The 20,123-nt window shown below is 42.7% G+C and overlaps 1 protein-coding gene across 4 annotated transcripts in view; it reads right to left on the bottom strand.

The window, feature by feature from the left end:
* The window catches only part of NUCKS1 (nuclear casein kinase and cyclin dependent kinase substrate 1), a 28,881-nt gene extending 15,659 nt beyond the window's left edge, over window positions 1-13,222 (bottom strand). Inside the window, exon 1 of one of the 4 annotated variants that reach the window (XM_081112385.1) lies at window positions 12,833-13,222. In XM_081112385.1, the coding sequence (XP_080968511.1) occupies window positions 12,833-12,849 (17 nt within the window). In that variant the 5' untranslated portion in view covers window positions 12,850-13,222. Of the gene's footprint in view, window positions 1-11,683; window positions 12,236-12,832 lie in introns of those variants that run through there. The other 3 variants (XM_081112386.1, XM_081112384.1, XM_081112383.1) reach the window with 3 other exon arrangements.
* Window positions 13,223-20,123: the final 6,901 nt, after the last annotated feature.

The following is a 20,123-nucleotide window of genomic DNA, read 5'->3' as shown; positions in this document are numbered from 1 at the left end:
AACAAGCCAGTCAGAGAAAGACAAGTATCATGTGATCTCACTCATTATGTGCAATCTAATGAACAAAATAAACTGATGAACAAAATATATCCAGAGACATAGAAGCACAGAGCAGACTGTGGAATCTCAGAGGGAAGGCTGGGAGGGGGGTTGCAGTTATCAACCAAAGAACTTGAAATCACCCCTGGTATTACCGACAACAATCAAGGCTTAATTACAACAAGACTGCGCACAAAGACCACTAGGGGGTGCACCAAGAAAAGACAAAAAAATGCGGAGACAAAGAAACAGGATGCAAATGTCAGAAATGGAAGATACAGAGCTCAAAACCACACTTTTAAGGTCTCTCAAGAACTGTCTAGAAGCTGCCGATAAACTTAGTAAGGCCCTCGAAAAGACTGGTGAGACCGCTGATAAATGTAGTGAGATCCTCAAGAAATCTAATGAGACCCTCGATGTTGTGATAAAGAACCAACTAGAAATTAAGCATACACTGACTGAAATAAAGAATATTATACAGACACCCAACAGCAGACCAGAGGAGCGCAAGAATCAAGTCAAAGATTCAAAACGCGAAGAAGCAAAAAACACCCAACTGGAAAAGCAAAATGAAAAAAGAATCCGAAAATACAAAGATAGTGTAAGGAGCCTCTGGGACAGCTTCAAGAGTACCAACATCAGAATTATAGGGGTGCCAGAAGATGAGAGAGAGCAAGATATTGAAAACCTATTTGAAGAAATAATGACAGAAAACTTCCCCCACCTGGTGAAAGAAATAGACTTACAGGTCCAGGAAGCGCAGAGAACCCCAAACAAAAGGAATCCAAAGAGGACCACACCAAGACACATCATAATTAAAATGCCAAGAGCAAAAGACAAAGAGAGAATCTTAAAAGCAGCAAGAGAAAGAAACCCAGTTACCTACAAGGGAATACCCATACGACTGTCAGCTGATTTCTCAACAGAAACTTTGCAGGCCAGAAGGGAATGGCAAGAAATATTCAAAGTGATGAATACCAAGAACCTACAACCAAGATTACTTTATCCAGCAAAGCTATCATTCAGAACAGAAGGTCAGATAAAGAGCTTCACAGATAAGGAAAAGCTAAAGGAGTTCATCACCACCAAACCAGTATTATATGAAATGCTGAAAGGTATCCTTTAAGAAGAGGAAGAAGAAGAAAAAGGTAATGATACAAATTATGAACAACAAATATGCATCTATCAACAAGTGAATCTAAGAATGAAGTGAATAAATAATCTGGTGATCATAATAGAATCAGGGACATAGAAAGGGAATGGACTGACTATTCTTGGGGGGGAAAGGGGTGTGGGAGATGCGGAAAGAGAGTGGACAAAAATCGTGCACCTATGGAAGAGGACAGTGGGTGGGGAGTGAGGGCAGAGGGTGGGGCGGGAACTGGGAGGAGGGGAGTTATGGGGGGGGGGGAAGAGGAACAAATGTAATAATCTGAACAATAAAGAATTAAAAAAAAAAAAGAACTTGTATGCGTATGTGCACAACCCATGGACACAGATAGAAGCGGTCATGGGAGGGAAAAAGGGGACATATATAATACTTTTAACAATAAAGATTTTTTTTAAAACCACGAAAATAAAATCATTTTTTCAAGCTTAAGCACTCACAAAATCTATCAAAGTTTGGTGGCCAGTGTGTGTGTGGATATGATGTTGCTGCCGTGTGTATTATATGTACTAGGCCAGCAGTCCCCAACCTTTCTGACCTCATGGACCACCAGTGGTACGCAGACCAATGGCTGGCAACTGCTGTACTAGGCTATTGGACTTTAGACAATCTAATCCAACCTTATCCATAACTTATCCTACCAAGGGAATAACTGAGAACCTCCCTTGATCTCCCAAGGCTGCCTGTTCTAAAAAAATTCTAATAATGAAACAATTCTCAATGAGGTGGAATCTGCATCTGAAGTCCACTCACCAATTCTATCTTGTCTACCTTCTGAGATTTACCATGTCTAAATCTAACCCCTCCTCCCTTAAAAAATACATATGACAGTTTCCACTTTTTCCTTCAAGGCTAAATAGTAAGAGAGTTCCCTTTAACTCTTCCTTACAACATATTCCAAGCATCCTCACAACCTAGTTGCTTTCCTCTACACCACTTCAGATTAAAATCTATGCAAGTAGTGCCCCAATCTAAACATAAGATGGTTTTAAAAAGGTGTGTGGAGGAGGGGGAGCAGATCAGAATTATGACCTTACTCTTCCCATTTGTACTAATGCAATCCAAGATCTCAGTTGCCTTTTGGGGATGTTATATCATACAATGGACTGGATATTGCAATTAAAATGACTAAAACCTTCTTTCCTCAAAATCTAAGACCTTTTTGTATTCCAATACTTCTACATATTTTTATCTTTCTCAAATTCATATTATCCGCAAACTTAATCAGCACAGGCCTTTTAAGGCATCAGTGGAAATATTCTTCCAGGTTGATACCAAACTGTTAATCGGCCTTCTCTGGGTATGGCTACTGAGGCCCAAGTCCATCACAGAAAACTATCATTCTACCCCACATTTCTTCATTTTCCCCACAAGGACCTCATGTGAAGCGCTGTCAAAATTCCTGTTGAAAGAGAACCCCATTTTTAATAATATTCTTTTACTCTAATAAAATTTAAAAAAAAATTTAAATATATTTTTATTGGTTTCAGAAAGGAAGGGATAGGGAGAGATAGAAACATCAATGATGAGAGTCACTGATTGGCTGCCTCCTGCACAGCCCCTATTGGGGATCAAGCCAGCAACCGGGTATGTGCCCTTGACCTGAATCGAACCCGGGACCCTTCCATCCACAGGCCCATGCTCCATCCATTGAACAAAACTGGCTAGGGCGTCTAATAAAATTTTTAAAAAGCAAATGAGGTTGTTTAATGATAGTTAAAACATTTTAGGAATAAATCTTTTTTGTTCAAACAAAATATTCCCAGGAACCACAAAAATTAAACACACAATGTTTAATTTAAATAATTTTAAGAACATAAATTTATTTAAATTTTCCAACTTATGTTCTGTAAAGATAGGTTTTCTAAAGGCTTCCTGGTCAGATCAATTTAGATATTATCACCTTCGTTTAAGAAGGTTTAAATGTTTAAATGTTCAAGCTTTGAAAGATTTGCATTAAAGAAACATACTAAATTACCTATGTTGTAAAAACAAAATTTGAATCAAATGCCTGAGATATCCCTGAAAGCGAAAAACACTGACCTATGAGACTCGGTTTTTTTTGTGAACCAATGTTGACTTTTATCAATCATTACACCAGCAGTTACTATGTGCCAGATATTTCACCTAAATTCTAATTTAAGAGTGCTTTCCTCCTGGTAGCATACCTACCCCCATCCTTTCAACCTCTTCTTGCCCCCAGGCTCATTACCTTTGCCTTTCTCTCTCCTAAACTCCAAGGGCCCTTATTCTGCCTCTGTAACTTGTTTCCTGAGCCTACAATGCCTATCTGGCTCACTTCTACTACCTACCTCTTTAACTTTTAAAATAAACTTAAAATCCTAACTTAATTCTCACAATAATCTCCCGAGGAGCTAATTACTATCAATTTAATTTTATCGAAGAACCTAAAGCTCAGAAAGGCTAAGTAACATGACTACAGCACAAGCCTCAAAATGGTAGTCAATTTTCCAACTCTAAACCCCACAGGGTACTGATGATACTTGCTGCCTCTCAAAACTCCCTATACATTCACACAAATCTAACTACCCTATAGAACTGATGTCACTGAAGTTTCTGCATATTAACTACTAGAGGCCTGGTGCATAACCCTCGGCCCGGCCTGCGCCCTCTTGCAACCCAGGACCCCTCAGGGGATGTCGGACTGCTGGTTTTGGCCCAATCCCCGCAGGCCAGGCCGAGGGACCCCCCAACCAGTGCACAAATCCATGCACCGAGCCTCTAGTATGCATAGAAGATCTTTGGTTAATCTCTTCCCACCCTCCCCCATCCCCTCTGAGATTCATCAGTCTGTTCCATGTTACCATTCCTGTGCATTGGGAATCTGCTCTCTGGTGGTCAGTGTGCATCATAGCTACTGAACAGGCAAAGGGTTGCTTAGGCTTTTATATAGATTCCCCCCGCCCCCGCTTTTAAAACTTAGGACATTATCTTTCTCCATTCTTCTATCCCTCAAAGATTACTCATATGCCAAATATTCTCAGCATATAAGAATACTAGAGGCCCAGTGCACAAAAATTCATGCACTGGAAGGGAGGTGGTGGCCCTCAGCCTGACCTGCCACCTCTCACAGTCCGGGAGCCCTCAGGGGTGGGAGGTGACCTGGCGATCAGGGGAAGGCAATGTCCCATCACACCTCTGCTGTTGCCACTGCGGGCAGAGCAAGCCTTGGCTGGCCCTGGGCGGCTGGGCGGCTGCCATCAGAGGCTTGCCCACACCTTGTGCAGGCCCTGGGGGGCTGGGGGGCTGAGGGGACTCCAGAGGCAGGCGTGGCAAGGCTGGGCTGAGGGGACTGGGCGCTGCCATCATCTTTGAGGGTGTGACAGTCAATTAGCATATTCCCTCATTGGCTGTGGGCGCCACCATCTTTGTGACAGCATGACAGTCAAATTAACACATCCCTTTTTTATTAGATTGGATTATTTCATAGAAGCCAGGATACTTGAACTGAATTCAGGGTAATTTCTTACAAATGCTTCATTTATTTTGAGCTTTAAGTTCCTTTTGGCTATGATATATTGTTCTCACTGCATCTCATATAATTTGCTATTTACTATTAAACAAAATTTAAAAATAGTCACAGGACATAAGGCAAAAAGTAAAACATATTAAACAACAACAAGAAAATTATAGCAAAGAGCTCCTATAAGTTTTCAAATGGAAAAATCAAGTTTCTATTTTCTGCAGAAAAGGGAACAGTGTAAAGTTCTGAATGATGAACTAGGCATATCTGTTTATTAAATAATTGTCCAAATCCCTTACTAAACCTTCTTTTAAAAATCAACATAATGTCTTAGTCCAGATGAAAAATATTAACTCTTGTACAGCACCCCTTATTTCCAAAATAATCAAATTATCTCCATATAAGAAAATATGTTTTTAATATATATTTTTTTATTTCAGAGAGAAAGGGAGAAGGAGAGATAGGAAACATCAGTGATGGGAGAGAATCACTGATTGGCAGCCTCCTACTGGCGACTGTGCCCAAAACCTGGGCATGTGCCCTAACAGGGAATCATCAAACCTACTGGTTCATAGGTCCACACTCAACCGCTAAACCACATGGGCCTGGCAGGAAAATGTTTTAAGTCATACAAATTTCAGTGAGTATGAGATCAAGTATTACATAAGTAAAGTGGGCTTGATTTTTACCAACAGAATTTAGTGCAAACCATATACAATTAGGGACAGAGAAACCTCAAGCAAATGAAACTGAAGGGGTACCAGATGTGCACATTACCAAGCAGAGGCCTGTCTGTAGTAGAGAGGGTGTCTGAAACCTCAGAGGAATATTTCCCCTGTTGTATTAACCCTATCCCCAGGGACAAATCTGTAGCTCTACAAAGTCAGGTTTATGGATTCATACAATGAAGGCAATGACATCAAGTGTGGAGCATCTCACCAAACTGGGAAAATAACAGGATTTAGGGAAAGGTAGAATTTAGGTGAAATTTAAATGAAGCAGTGCCTTGGTAGGCTCAATAGGACAATAGGACTGTGTGTAAAGGGGTTAACATTAAGTCTGGACTGCAAAGTGGACCACTCATCGTATTTGTAAGCAAGGTAGACGTGGCCTTTGTGTCCAGAATCCCCTCCTCTGAAGCTCTGAAATTGTAAATTGTGGCTGGTTCTCCATGTCAAAAGGACTTTGCTCTTTCTGACAAATGTGTGATGTTTCATTCTTATTGATCTAATTTCAATCAGACAAGTTCCTAATAGTCTGATTTTAGAGAATCATTATAAATCTTTATAGATGCAGCATGTCTGTGGAATTCAGAGAGCTGTGTCTATTCTCCTGACCCAATGAAAAGCAGGTGGAATTTTACTTCTCAGTAAAGCTAATTTTTAGTTTCTCAAGCAGTTCATCTTCTGGGTCATTTACCCTTGTTTAGCAGGTAACTGAACAGGTGCACAATTCAAAAAATAGATATGCACTAAAAAGCATCTGAAAATGTTATACTCAGTAACTTCTTTGTTATTAAGTTTAAGCAACCAATTTTGCAATGCAACCCATCTTGACAGACTCTAAATCTTATTAACTCCAGAAGGGCACCATTCACATGGACTATAATGTAGATGTAATATGGATGATGTCGCGGAGATACACAATATGGCGGCCTAGTTTTTATTTCTGGGAGTAAATAAAACCAATCTCCCTTCATTCAAAATTGCTTTCTCTTCATACTAGTTTTTAGACCTGAAAGAAACCTATGAGACAAAGTTAAAAATTATAAAATGCTTTATAAATGCAAGGTGCTAGTATTCAAATGGAGTTCACCATTTCCATTATATAAGCCTAAGCAGAGGTTGGGTTTCTTTTGCTGGACCATGTTACTTTCCACAACAGTTCCACTGCTAATTGATTTAAAACACTAAAAATGCAACAACTTACCTTACTTTATAACTTTTGTCAAGCTCAAACAATTCCATTTTTAATCTTAATTTTCTTCTAATTACAATGTACTAATGGGTGTTATAGGTGTTGAATCTTTTCAAATGCCATAGTTTTTCTCGTTTAGTCTTTTTTTTTATGATGAATCTGATAGATTTTAAGTTTTATTCCTGGGACAAATACTAATTAATCATATATATTTTAATACACATTGTATTCAGTTAGCTAATACCCTGTTTGGCATTTTTGCATCTATACTTACACTAAAATGAACCCATTAATTGTCTTAGCATATTCTTTAGGTGGATTTGGAATCTATTCCCTTTAGTCACGAGGAAATGTCCTTGTATTATAAAATGTATAAACTTAAAGCAATACCACTTACCTAACATTCACATTTCTTCCTACAAAAGCTTCACACTACACTTCATATTTCCCTCTACATTCAGGTATCTTTTTTTAATCCCTTCACATATTCTTCCACTCCTTCCAAAACAACTTTTTCTCCACCACCCTCCCTCCTCCCAAACTCACTTAATTTTTTTAAAATATATTTATTGATTTCTAAAGAGATAGAAACATGGATGAGAAACATTGATTGGCTGTCTCCTGCACACCTCCCAATGGATGAAGCCCACTACCTAGACGTGTGCCCTGTCCAGGAATCGAACCAGAGGCCTCTAGGTGCATGGGTTGACACTCAACCACTAAGCACACAGGCCACCCCTCCCATCCCGCAGCTCACTTTTAAAGTTGATCTTCCCTACACAAAAGCCCTATTATGAACTGTAGCCCCCTCCAGAGACAGCAAAGTGCACTACTATCATGAAAAGAGTAACGCTTCATGGCAGTATCTCACAGGAAAGACCATATTGGCTTTGGGTTGGCCACACCTGGGATTTGAATTCCTCCTTCACTTCATAATAGTTAGGTGAACGGGACCTGTCATGTAATTTCGTCAAGCCTCAGCTACCTCACATATGAAATGGAGATAATATACCAGTATACCTTGCCTTAAGAGTTATTTCAAGATTTTGAAATATGTTAACGTACCTGGCAGAGTATTTTGGTAAACCGGATTTGACTTAAACAATGAGATCATGAGTTCAATTCGGTCAGGGCACATGCCTGGTTGCAGGCTTGATCCCCGGGAGGGTGCATGCAGGAGGCAGTCGATAGATATTTCACTCTCACATTAATGTTTCTCTCTCTTCCTCTCTCTCTCTAAAAATGAAAAACAAAAACACAACACAGGCACATTTTCTGTAAAATATTTTCTATAAAGAATAAAAAAAACCTATGCATGCAGAAAATACTTGCCACTGAAGAGATTACTAAACTTAAGAAGTCTGACCATCTTCATGCCAAATACTAGGAAGGAAAAACTGGTGCCATGGAAAGAACGCCAGGTTTGCATTCAGAAAACTTGAGTTCAAATCTTGGCCGTGCTTTTAATAGTCTATGACCTCAAGTAACATAATCTTTAAGCTTATTTCATCATCTGTTATGTAGGAATTTTTAAAAAATCCTACCATACAGGGTTGTAATGAGGATAAAACAAGTTAGAGGGAAAGCCTCTAGTAAAGTGACTCTATTTTCAGTAAACTACTCTGAAATGTTGAACAATTAACTCCCCCTATTATTCAGGCTTTGTCAATTATGTGAGGTTTTTTTTAAAAAATATATTTTATTGATTTTTCACAGAGAGGAAGGGAGAGGGATAGAGTTAGAAACATCAATGAGAGAGAAACATCGATCAGCTGCCTCCTGCACACCCTCCACCTGGGATGTGCCCGCAACCAAGGTACATGCCCTTGGCCGGAATTGAACCTGGGACCTTTCAGTCCGCAGGCCGACGCTCTATCCACTGAGCCAAACCGGTTAGGGCTTGAGTTATTTTTGAAAGTAAAGTCTACAGAAGAGTTTACATCTTCTTAGAGCAGCGGTTCTCAACCTGTGCGTCGCGGCCCCTTTGACAGTAGAATGACCCTTTCACAGGGGTCGCCTAAGACCATCCTGCATATCAGATATTTACATTACAATTCATAACAGTAGCAACATGACAGTTATGAAGTGGCAACGAAAATAATTTTATGGTTGGGTCACATGAGGAACTGTATTTAAAGGGCCAGAAGGTTAAGAACCACTGTCTTAGAGGAAAATGATATGTAAATAGTAATAAAATGTACAGATCCACAGTTAACCCCCCCCCACCCCCAAAATCTGGATGTAGAGAATAAGAGATATAAAGGAATCAGTCTAAACCACATTTACTAGGCTACTAAACTTTTCATGTCTTCCTGTGCATACTTGGTATCATAAATCCCAAGCTATCAGGAATTTCCAGTTTACCCTTTAACTTTTTGAAACTAATATTCTGGTGAGAGTATCAATTTTTAGAATCTAGACATATCTCAAACAGAATTTCCTTGGAAAAGAAATCTGGAATCTTGGGAAAGCTGTTAATTCTCAGCATAATTATAAACATAAAAGTTATTTTATATTAATCTGCAAGAGCCTATAATTTCACATATAAACTTTCAATGTTAAAGGTTCCCTGCAATCTGAAGTACTAAACCAGTGGTCGGCAAACTGTGGCCCCTTGAGTGTGGCTTTTCCACAAAATACCACGTGCGGGCGCACACGTACAGTGCAAATGAAACTTCGTGGCCACACTCAAGGGGCCAAAGAGCCGCATGTGGCTCGCGAGGCGCAGTTTGCCGACCACTGTACTAAACAAAAGACAAGATATCGCCCTGGCCTGTGTGGCTCAGTTGGTTGGAGCATCGTCAGGTACACAAAAAGGTGGTGGGTTCGATTACCAGTCAGGGCACATACCCAGTTTGTGGGTTCCATGCCTGGTTGGGATGCAACGGATCGATGTTTCACTCTCTCTTCCTAAAAGTCAATTAAAAAACAAAAAAAAAAGACAAGATATCAAGTACACTTACCCTACAAAGAAAGGAGCAAAGAAATTGATCTGAGTAACTTGGATCATGTACAAGCTGAATTTCAAGAAACCTGGTTTCTAGTCTGAGCAAGTCGTAAATCTCTCTGGACTTTCTCATCTTTTACAAGCAATAGCATTTTTCTTCCTACCTCACAGTTAGGAGCCATGGAAGCACTTTGAAAAGTTAAGTTCCATACAGCTCTAGCTGGTTTGGCTCAATGGATAGAGCATCAGCCTGTGGATTGAAGGGTCCCAGGTTCCATTCTGGCAAAGGGCACATGTCTGGGTTGCAGACTCAGTCCCCAGTAGGGGGCGTGCAGGAGACAGCCAATCAGTGATTCTCTCTAATCACTGATGTTTCTACCTCTCGCTCTCTGAAGTCAATAAGAAAAATATATATTCAAAAAAAGTTCCATACACTACAATTATGTCAATATTTATCAGGAAGAAGGTGATAAAGTGATAACTATACAGAAAGGGGGAGGGGAAGGATGAGCAAGACTGAATGAGAAATCTAGGTTCTAATCTAGACCCAATCTGGCACCCACTAGTGTGTGATACAAGGCACTTCATTTGTTCAGGTTCCCATTAAGTCCCTTGAAAAATAAATTAGCTTAAATTCTTTTCTAACTTCAAGACTGTAATTTTATGCTATAAATTTGAATCCAAGGCCTAAAATATTTGCGCTCATTTATATGAGTCAGACACTGTAAAAGGTAAGGATAATAATACTATATGTTACACACATCTGTGGAAATCCCTGCTGTAGTTTATCCCCATTTGAAAACTAGTGAAAGCAGCTATTAATAAATCTTCTTTAAATGCTTAGGTTAATGTGAAAATGAATAATATTTACAGTATTCTGAAAACCAAATAAACCTCAAAATTACATATAGGCCTAAGGGAAGAAACATACTCCAAAACAAGATGCGCTGATACTATTATTTTCCAAAATGATTTTTTCTGTTTTTAAACAAGGCTGATTATTCTGAATCAATGTCGACTATTAATTTTTTATTAAACGCCCTCAGGTACATAGATCTTCAATTACACCTTGAAGCAAAAGCACTTCCCTAAGAGGACTTTTTAAATTGCAAGTTTTAACAAACCACCAAATTCAAATTTAGTTATTTCTGCATTATTATTGGTCTTGAGTATATTAAAGATTTCAAAAACTAGTTACAGAGACTTTATCACTAAAATATATAATAAAAAACCAAGTTGCCTTGAAATAATTTTAAAGTGATCCCAAAAAAGCCCACAATATATTAACTTCATGCGTCATTTAGGAGCAAATACAGAGTTAAAATTATTGTTAACACATACTGAGCAAGAAAAAGGTTATGCAGAAATCCCAACGCCTCCAAAAAACTTATAGAGCATGCTTAATATATTTGTCTCCACCTGGTGATATTAAAAATCCAGTTTTCAAGTAAAATAAAGTTCTGCTTGTGTTCCAGTATTTAAATCTGGAAACACATTCAGGCATGTAAGAACGTCACATTAAACCCATCAAAGCCTAGTGGACTTAAGTTAAAAAGCAGAGAAAAAATAACGGTACAATTTCACCACACAGTAGTAATTTACTTTGAGGAAGACAGAAGGTCCAACGCGGATGAAACAAATATTTGATAATCTCTTTGACCTGATCCTCAAGAAAATATTCTACATAAATGGATGGGGTACATAGGTAAGTTTTATGCCCCCAAAAAGGTATGCATACGGTAACCTGAAATACCTATTCAGACTCCTTGCAAAAAGTTGGCTAAACTCTTCCCGGTGGTGATGGTGAGTTATCAGAGACGGGGGTTGAAATGAGAAGGCAGGAAAGCGAGTCAGGTAGTTAGCACTCGCCTCGCGCCCGTCCCGAGCGCGGGGCACCTCCCCGAGCGCGGGGCACCTCCCCGAGCGCGGGGCACCTCCCCGAGCGCGGGGCACGCAGGGCCACACCACCGCCAGCTGGAGACGGACGGCCTAGTCGGGAAACGGGACAGAGGAGAACAAACCCCGCTCCGGGGGTTGCAAACCTCCTCACAGCGCCAGGTCGGAGCACTTCCGTTTCTCACAACACTTGGAAGAGGGGAAGCAACTCTTACACACGTTCAAACCGTACCTTTCCGCACTGATCCAGAAAACACTATGCAAAGTAGCCAACTCCTTACATCGAAAACGTCCCGGACATCGCATGCAAAGTCGTACTGGCACCCGCTCTCCTTCCTCCTTCCCCAGGCCCCGCGGACGGCCTTCAGCCACACCCCTCCACAAATGGCACATTCCATACCGCCGCCGGGAGGGCGGCGAAGGACGAGCCCACCGTCCGCGGGGGGACAGCGAACTTGTTGAAATTCTCAGAATAAAGTCCAACGGCGAACCGAACAGAAGCCCTTCATTATTAAAGTTACCGGGGTAAAGAGAGGGTTACAAAAACCGCGCGACGTGTACGCCGCTGGGAGTCGGGAGCTAGCGGCCACGAGAGCCGCCCGGGATCTGGGTCGCGCTGCCAACCCGCACCTCCCGGAGGAAGGGCGCTTCCCCGAGGGCGGGCACAGCGAGGCGGAGGGTCAGGGCGACCTCGGGGGCTCCCACCCGCTCCGAGCTCCGAGTCGGAGGAGCCGCAGCAGTCATTCCCCAGCGACCGGCTCGGAACTCACACGGGCCGGAGGGGGCACAGGACGGGCCCCGCCCACGCCCGATGCCGGAGGCGGGGCCCGCGGCGGAGCGGCCCTCCTCCTCGGCGTGGAACACTCCGGGCCGCTGGAAAAAGTGCCGTGCGCCCCAGCCCCCAACGCGAGCAGAGGCGGGCAAGGGGCGAGACGGGTGTCAGCGCTCCTCCTCGCGGAAGGTGGGGGGCCCCAGCCCGGCTCCGCCGCAGCCCCCGCGGCGGGCTCCCGGGGGCCGGCCCCGAGGAGGTGGGGCCTGGGTGGGGGCACTGACTCCACACCCCTCCCCCTCCGGCCGCTGGCGGTGCAGGGAGCACCCCGCCCGCGCGAGTGCGGCGGGTGGGGGAGGCAGCCGGGCAGCCCGGAGCCCTGCCGCGGAGCGGGGAGGGGAGGAGCGCGCATGGGCGCACGGCCGCCACCCCCACGCAGCACCGCGCGCCAGCGAGGCCCCCCACGCTCAAGGGCGCGCGGGGGCCCCCAAGGCGGAGGCCGCGGGTGGCAGGGGAGGGAGCAGACTCCAGGTCTGTGTCCCCCACTCCTTCGCGGTTCACCCCCACCCCCCACCTCTCCCACCCGCTCCGGGCCTCAGACTCCGCACTGACCTGACAGGCCGAGACATGTTCGCTGTCGAATCAGGACCGAGTTGAGAAGCCAAAGACCAGGACCCCCCCCACCCCGCGCGCTCGGCGCCCCACCCCCCCCAACTTTGGCCGAGGGGGCCGATACCGCAGAACCCCGAGCTGCTGGCTTCTCAAACAACGCCGCTCCTCGGTTCAGAGGCCCGTAATCAGACGAAGCCCCCGTTCCCCCGTCTCTTCAAAATGGATGAATCAAACCAGCCGAAAATGCGCCAAAGCCGCCGTGCAACCAAACACGCTGGGGCTGATGGACGCCGCCCCCAAACGCCCGGTCATTGGCGGCTGGTGCCAGCTGCGCCGAGCTCATTAGTCCATTTGAATCATCACGTCTCCTAGGCCCCGCCCCGCGCTTTCATAGGCCCCGCCTCCTCCACTGGGTCCTGTTAGTCAAGCTGCTCTGAGAGCGCACGGCTGCAAAACAAAAATGGTCGCTGCGCAGCCCGCCCCCTGGTTTCCACTCCAGAGTTGCAGATTCGTCTTGGGTCGCGCCTTGGAAGGACTCGGAAAAAAGATTTATATAGGAGATAATGTCATTTACTGTTAGTGTCACTATCTTTTATTTCGCCTGCTTGATCATCTGAAACCACACCAACAGCAAAACCTATGGGATAGGCTGCTGATTCGTCACTAAAGCGCTGTTTCAGAATTGGAGGGAAATTCCATAGGTTCAAAAAATTTGATCTTAGACCGGTAAGCCCCTTGCCCTGGATTTAGTATTTAGCCCTCAGGGGTCCAATCCCGCTGCTGGAGTAGAAACGCAGGATCATAACGAAGGGAAAACTTCACCCCCAGTTTCCATTCTCCATTCTGGACCTTGGGAGACACCTCAGGGTCACCAAGCCCCGATCTTGGACATTACTTCGGGGGGGCCTAATGACCAGGAGTATGAACTCTGGGGCCACAAGGTGTTTTGGTGTGAAGGTCCACAGCTTAACAGCCTCACTTTTCTTATGTGTAAAATGGGAAGCAGTAATACCTTATAGGGTTATTCGGATTAAATAACTTGATACATGGAAAACGTTTAGGACAGTCTCTGGCGCACAATAAACATTAAGCGCTTAAAATTGTTAAGTGCAATTTTTAAAAAATATTTTTAATCGATTTTTTACAGAGAGGAAGGGAGAGGGATAGAGAGTTAGAAACATCGATGAGAGAGCAACATTGATCAGCTGCCTCCTGCACACCCCCTTACTGGGAATGTGCCCGCAACCAAGGTACATGCCCTTGACCGGAGTCGAACGGGGACCCTTCAGTCCGCAGGCCGCCGCTCTATCCACTGAGCCAAACCGGTTTCGGCAAAGTGCAATTTTTAAAAGGTGACCTGATCCCTAGATGAAGATAGGGGGGACTGACTCAAGACTCAAGTCAAATAACTTAGGGTAACTCCGGTCACCCCACTAAAATCCATGAACATGTGTTGGATGCCTGAACTCTCGGAGGCAGAGCTCAGGATCCCTGTGGGAACAGCAAGGTGTACCCCACCATTGCAAAGTAGACACAGGCAGCCTGTTGATAACCAGCTGCAGATATACGCCATACCAAACAAACCCCCACTGTCTGCCCCCTAAAGTGTCCGTCATGGGCTCTGCTATTCTAAGGGGAAAGACCAGCGCAGGGAACCAGCGAAGCATTAACGTTATCTTCTGCCTCTTCTGCACCACTCCACTCTTCCTCCTTTGAATGTTTCTTTTGTTGTTGTAAAAAGACTCATAACACAAAATTCACCATTTTAACCACTTGAAATGCATAGTTCAGTGACATGAAGTGCATTTACATTGTGGTGCAACCATCACCACCAACCATCTCCAGGACTTTTTCATAAAACCCAATGGAAACTCTCCCCATTAAACACGAATTCCCCATGATCTCTTTTCCCAGCCCCTGGCACCTACTAGTCTACCTTCTGGTCTACTGGCTACGTCTCAAACTTGTGTAAGAATTCTAAACTCTGTTTCTTCCCAACCTGAAATGCTAAACTCCCTTTCTCCCCACCTCTTTCTCAATTTGTATCCAAGTCCTACTTTCCTTTAAGAAATCTTTCTCGATCTCTTTCTTCTTTGAACTTCTATGGCACCGATCTTTATATCCCCACAACTCCTATGATAATACTAGACACATAAAAGGTATGTAATCTAAAATGATTATACAGCCCTGATCAGTTTGGCTCAGTGGACAGAGCGTCAGCCTGCAGACTGAAAGGTCCCAGGTTCGATTCTGGTCAAGGGCATGTACCTTGGTTGCAGGCACATTCCCAGTAGAAGATGTGCAAGAGGCAGCTGATCTATGTTTCTCTCTCATCAACGTTTCTAACTCTCTATCCCTCTCCCTTCTTCTCCGTAAAAATAAATAAATAAATAAGTAAAAAATAAATAAATAAAATAAAATGATTATACAATTATGTGAAAAAAATCCTTGCTTTAACAAATTGATGGGAAACAAACTTATCAATATGTAAATTGATGGTGGTTTGGACTTTTCTTCTTTCCTCCATCTCCCTTAATAAGTAGATTTAAAAGTTTTCATTATAAAGGTACTAGAGGCCTGTTGTACGAAAAGATTCGTGCAATAGGCCTTCCCTTCCCCTGGCTGCCGGCACCCAGGCCTTCACTGCTCCGGCCAGAGCCGCCTTCAGTCTTGGCTCAGTCGCTTTGTGCCTATGTATGCAAATTAACTGCCATCTTTGTTGGCGGTTGATTTGCATATCTCACTGATTAGCCAGTGGGAGGCATTGCAAAGGTACGGTCAATTACCCTGTTTGTCTATTATTAGATTAGATTAGAATACCTGTATGCCCATTTAATAAACTCTTTTGTTTCCACCATACTGAAAAATCATATGGAAAAACTTAAAGGATGCCACCACCAAACACACACATGTAAAAGGGGAGGCAGTGTATGATAGTAAAAGGCTCAGTTTCTGAAGTCACACTACTTAAGCTTAAAAATCAGTTGTGCCACTTGCTAGCTATCTAACCTTGAGCAGTCTTGTTTTTTTGTGCCTCAGTTTCCTTATTTATATATATCATAGGGTCTTTGTAAAAATGATCTATGTGAAGTGCTCAGACTATTTGGTTTATGGCAACATTCAGATGTTAGCTGCTGGCAGCAACAGGTGAAAATGTAATGGCTGCTAAAATCCCTGTACTTTCCAACAAGAGAGCTAATACTGAAAATTAAATGATAGTCACTGCATTTTGGTGACATATGTTAATAAGTGGAACTTGTCAGTTAAGCATATTATATCTGTAGTGCCTGCTATTCAAACGGCACTAATTTGGCTCCAAATTCAATTACTCATTCTCTATTCCACACATGAACATGGTCTCAAAATCTAACACAAACCAAGAGTTTCAAACCCAAAAGGGGTCAGTTCTGTTCCTCTAACTGCCTGAGCTTATTTTCTAAAATAGGTTTTTCAGGTTAAATGTTCCCCAGAAGCCTGAAGGGCAGCATGAAGATGGGGAATTAGACGACTTGCAGTGATGTCTTGGCTTCATTACAAATTCAACCAGCTGCCTTTCAGACAGTCAGATTTAGAGGAATTTGTTCCCTCAGCCATAAAATGGGAAGAATTGTTTGCTTTATTTCCGAGATAGTGTAATAAACACAAACAACTTACATATCTGAGGAAAGAGTTTAATACTAAAGCAGACATTGGTGTCCAGAGCTACCCTTCTCCTCTCACGACAAATCATAAAAGCCTACCTGTCTCCCTTTCCTATTTGCTTTCTCCTCTTTATTCCCACTGAGCTCCTGATCAGATGGACTTTGAGTATGGGTCAAGTTAGAATGGAAAGGAAAGGTATCAAAAGCACCATTATATAGTAAAGTACTACTATGAAGTGCATGTGGTGGTTAATTTTTTTTTATAAATATATTTCTTTATTGATTTCAGAGAGGAAGGGAGAAGGAGAGAGATAGAAACATCAATGATGAGAGAGAATCATTGATTGACTGCCTCCTGCACACCCTGCACTGGGGATTGAGCCCGCAACCCAGGCATGGGCCCTTGGCCGGAATCGAACCTGGGACCCTTCAGTCCGCAGGCAGATGCTCTATCCACTGAGCCAAGCCAGCTAGGGCATGGTGGTTAATTTTATGTATCAACTTGACTAGACCCTGGGGTACCCAGATATTTGATCAAATATTATTCTGGGTGTTTCCGTGACGGTGTTTTTGGATGAAATTAATACTTAAGTCAGTAGTCTGAGTAAAGCAGATTGCTCTCCCCAGTGTGGGTAGGTCTCATCCAATCAGTTGAAGGCCTAAATAGAAGAAAAGGTTGACTTTCTGCTCAGTAAGCAAGAATTCTCCCGCCTGATGGCTTTCGAACTGAAGTATCAGCCTGCCTGCTGTGGGACTTTAACGGGGATGTCAGGACTTGCAGATTTTTGGATCTGTTAGCCTCCATAATTCCATAAGCCATTGAAATAGTAAATCCCTTTACATATATATTCTCCTATTAGTCTCTTTCCCTGATATAGAGCAATACTATTATTATACTGAAACTCTGCAGATAAAATTTGAAAGAATTCAGATTATGCTTGAAAGCCAAAGAGAAGGTAGGGTTTTTCTAATAACAATGAAAGTCATAGGTGGATATGCTGGTATTTTTAAGTCTTTGGTATTTATGGCGGAACTAAAAAGATGCGTATAGTTCTTTTTTTTTTTTTAAATATATTTTATTGATTTTTCACAGAGAGGAAGGGAGAGAGGCAGAGAGCTAGAAACATCAATGAGAGAGAAACATCGATCAGCTGCCTCCTGCACATCTCCCACTGGGGATGTGCCTGCAACCCAGGTACATGCCCTTGACCGGAATCGAACCCGGGACCCCCCAGTCCGCAAGCCGATGCTCCATCCACTGAGCCAAACCGATTTTGGTGCGTATAGTTCTTTAGAACACATCTTTTCCTAGTGCAGCGGTTCTCAACCTGTGGGTTGCAACCCCTTTGGGGGTCGAATGACCCTTTCACAGGGGTCACCTAAGACCATCGGAAAACACATATATAATTACATATTGTTTTTGTGATTAATCACTATGCTTTAATTATGTTCAATTTGTAACAATGAAAATACATCCTGCACAGCAGATATTTACATTGTGATTCATAACAGTAGCAACATTACAGTTATGAAGTAGCAACGAAAATAATGTTATGGTTGGGGGTCACCACAACATGAGGAACTGTATTAAAGGGTTGCGGCATTAGGAAGGTTGAGAACCACTGTCCTAGTGGTTTCCTTCCTAATCCAACTTGCATCTTGGGGGGTTGTTTGGCTGTAATAAATGAGTCACTTATACAGCTGAGGACTCTTCACACATAGTGAACCAAAACGGGCAGAGGGGAAACTTCCTTGGGCAATCTGGTCAATGGAGTGTATAGAATACCATGGAGATTTTTACATCTTTTAACCGTGGCCTTAGATCATGTCAAAAGCAGGCCACACTGCCTACGGAAGGACGACGAAGGGCAGGAAAGCCTCACGGAAGATGGGGCATTGTCTTGAGGACAGCAGACAGACCACATAAAGAAAAGAGTTAAATCTGGAAATAATGAGGAACCCAAACATACTTTGGCAATAGCTACGGAAAGGGAATTAGGGACATCTCTTGGAGTGACTTTGGCTGACTGGTAGTGACAAAAGAGCAGACCGCACTTACCGCTGAGGGGCCTTGCTTGGCCTGTGGCCTCTTGAGTAGAAAGCCTGGCAGGGCGCAATCCCACAGCCCAGTTTTCAGCCCTTCCTTGCGTCTCTTAGAACATACTGCAGGGAATGCTTGTTTTCTTTTGGGCCACAGACCAGCTGTGGTTGGAGGGACATCTTGTCTCAAATACGGAAACTTCTCTAGGGAAGGGCTACAACGGTACCCGTGTTCCAAACAATTGTACCCGAGAGGTGGCATCCAAATGATAAGATCTAATAATTTTAATATAATCATATTTCAAGTCCTGTAAATATTTTCTTCTTCCTTAATTGTTTTCCCTTTTCTTTATGGATAGGGACATAGAGAGAAATTAGTTGTATTTCAATTTCTTCTTTAATTAGTTTCAGGCCTATAATTTTCACCAATTAGGAGAGAAAATCCATAAGGGCTGGCAGGCCAGCTTCTAGCAATGCTTGAAAGGCAGGTAGATTTTGAGTCAGCAAATGGGAAAAGAAAGGATATTCTATTTTTTAAAATGGTCACATTTCCGAGCAGCATTTGGGATGTTACATCAAGTACTGTATTGGTATTAGGCGACTGGTACCAATAAATTAACAGATAAACAGGAAAACATTTGCCTTTGTTTTTAAAGAAGGTATTTAAAAAATAAAGTCTCTACTTCCACAATACTCTTGATTAATCAGCATAGACTAACTTTTTGTTTTGTTTTGTTAATCCTTCCTGGAGGATTATCGGAGGATATTTTTCCATTGATTTTTAGAGAGAGTGGAAGGGAGAGGGAGAGACAGAGAGAAACATCGATGTGAGAGACACATTGGTTGCCTCCCGCACATGTACATGCCCTTGACCAGAATTGAACCTAGGCCAAATCTCAAGGCCAATGCTCTATCCATTGAACCAAACCAGCTAGGGTGAGATAGACTAACATTTTAACAAACTCACATTAAAGGCCAATAGCTATCATGAATACAAGACTTATTTCCCACTTATTTGATATTGCTGGGGTTGAAACCAGTGCCTACAAATCAATGTTCTCCTCAAATAAAAAGAATTTGTTAACCCACTATTACCTTCAGAATCATTGTAATAAAAACCCTACCTGAAAAGGGTGATAGAAAAGAGACCTTCAAGGTCTCCAGACCTTGTGCAGAAGTTATAATTGGTATTAAAAACAAACAGACTGAGGTCTGTCAGTCTGTTCCATGCCTCTGGATCTATTTTGTTGGTCAGTTTATTTTGTTCATTCGATTCCACATATAAGTTACATCTGACCAGTCAGACTTGGGAAACACTGACTTAGGATGCATTTAGACAAGTCTCTCTCAAAGAACTGTGGGCCTTTGGGCTCACTAAGAATATTCATAATTCTGGGTAGGTTATAAATCACTATCCTGTGAGAATTTAACAAATTATACTGCTTAGAAGTGATTTGATACTAAAAACTCTCCCTGATTTAGCACTTAAATTAGCTAATGATTTCCTGTCTATCTACTCCCACTCCCAGGCAAAGATCTGTACATAATATTTAGTTCCTGTGGCTGTTAAGTGCTAGCCACTCAGATTGCTCATAAGCGAGTTGCTCACA

Source organism: Myotis nattereri (assembly GCF_964212035.1).
Source record: "Myotis nattereri genome assembly, chromosome: 18".
In the NCBI taxonomy this organism is placed as follows: Eukaryota; Metazoa; Chordata; class Mammalia; order Chiroptera; family Vespertilionidae; genus Myotis; species Myotis nattereri.
The sequence above is the reverse complement of the archived record's forward strand: the minus strand, read 5'-3'. Positions and strand labels throughout refer to the sequence as shown.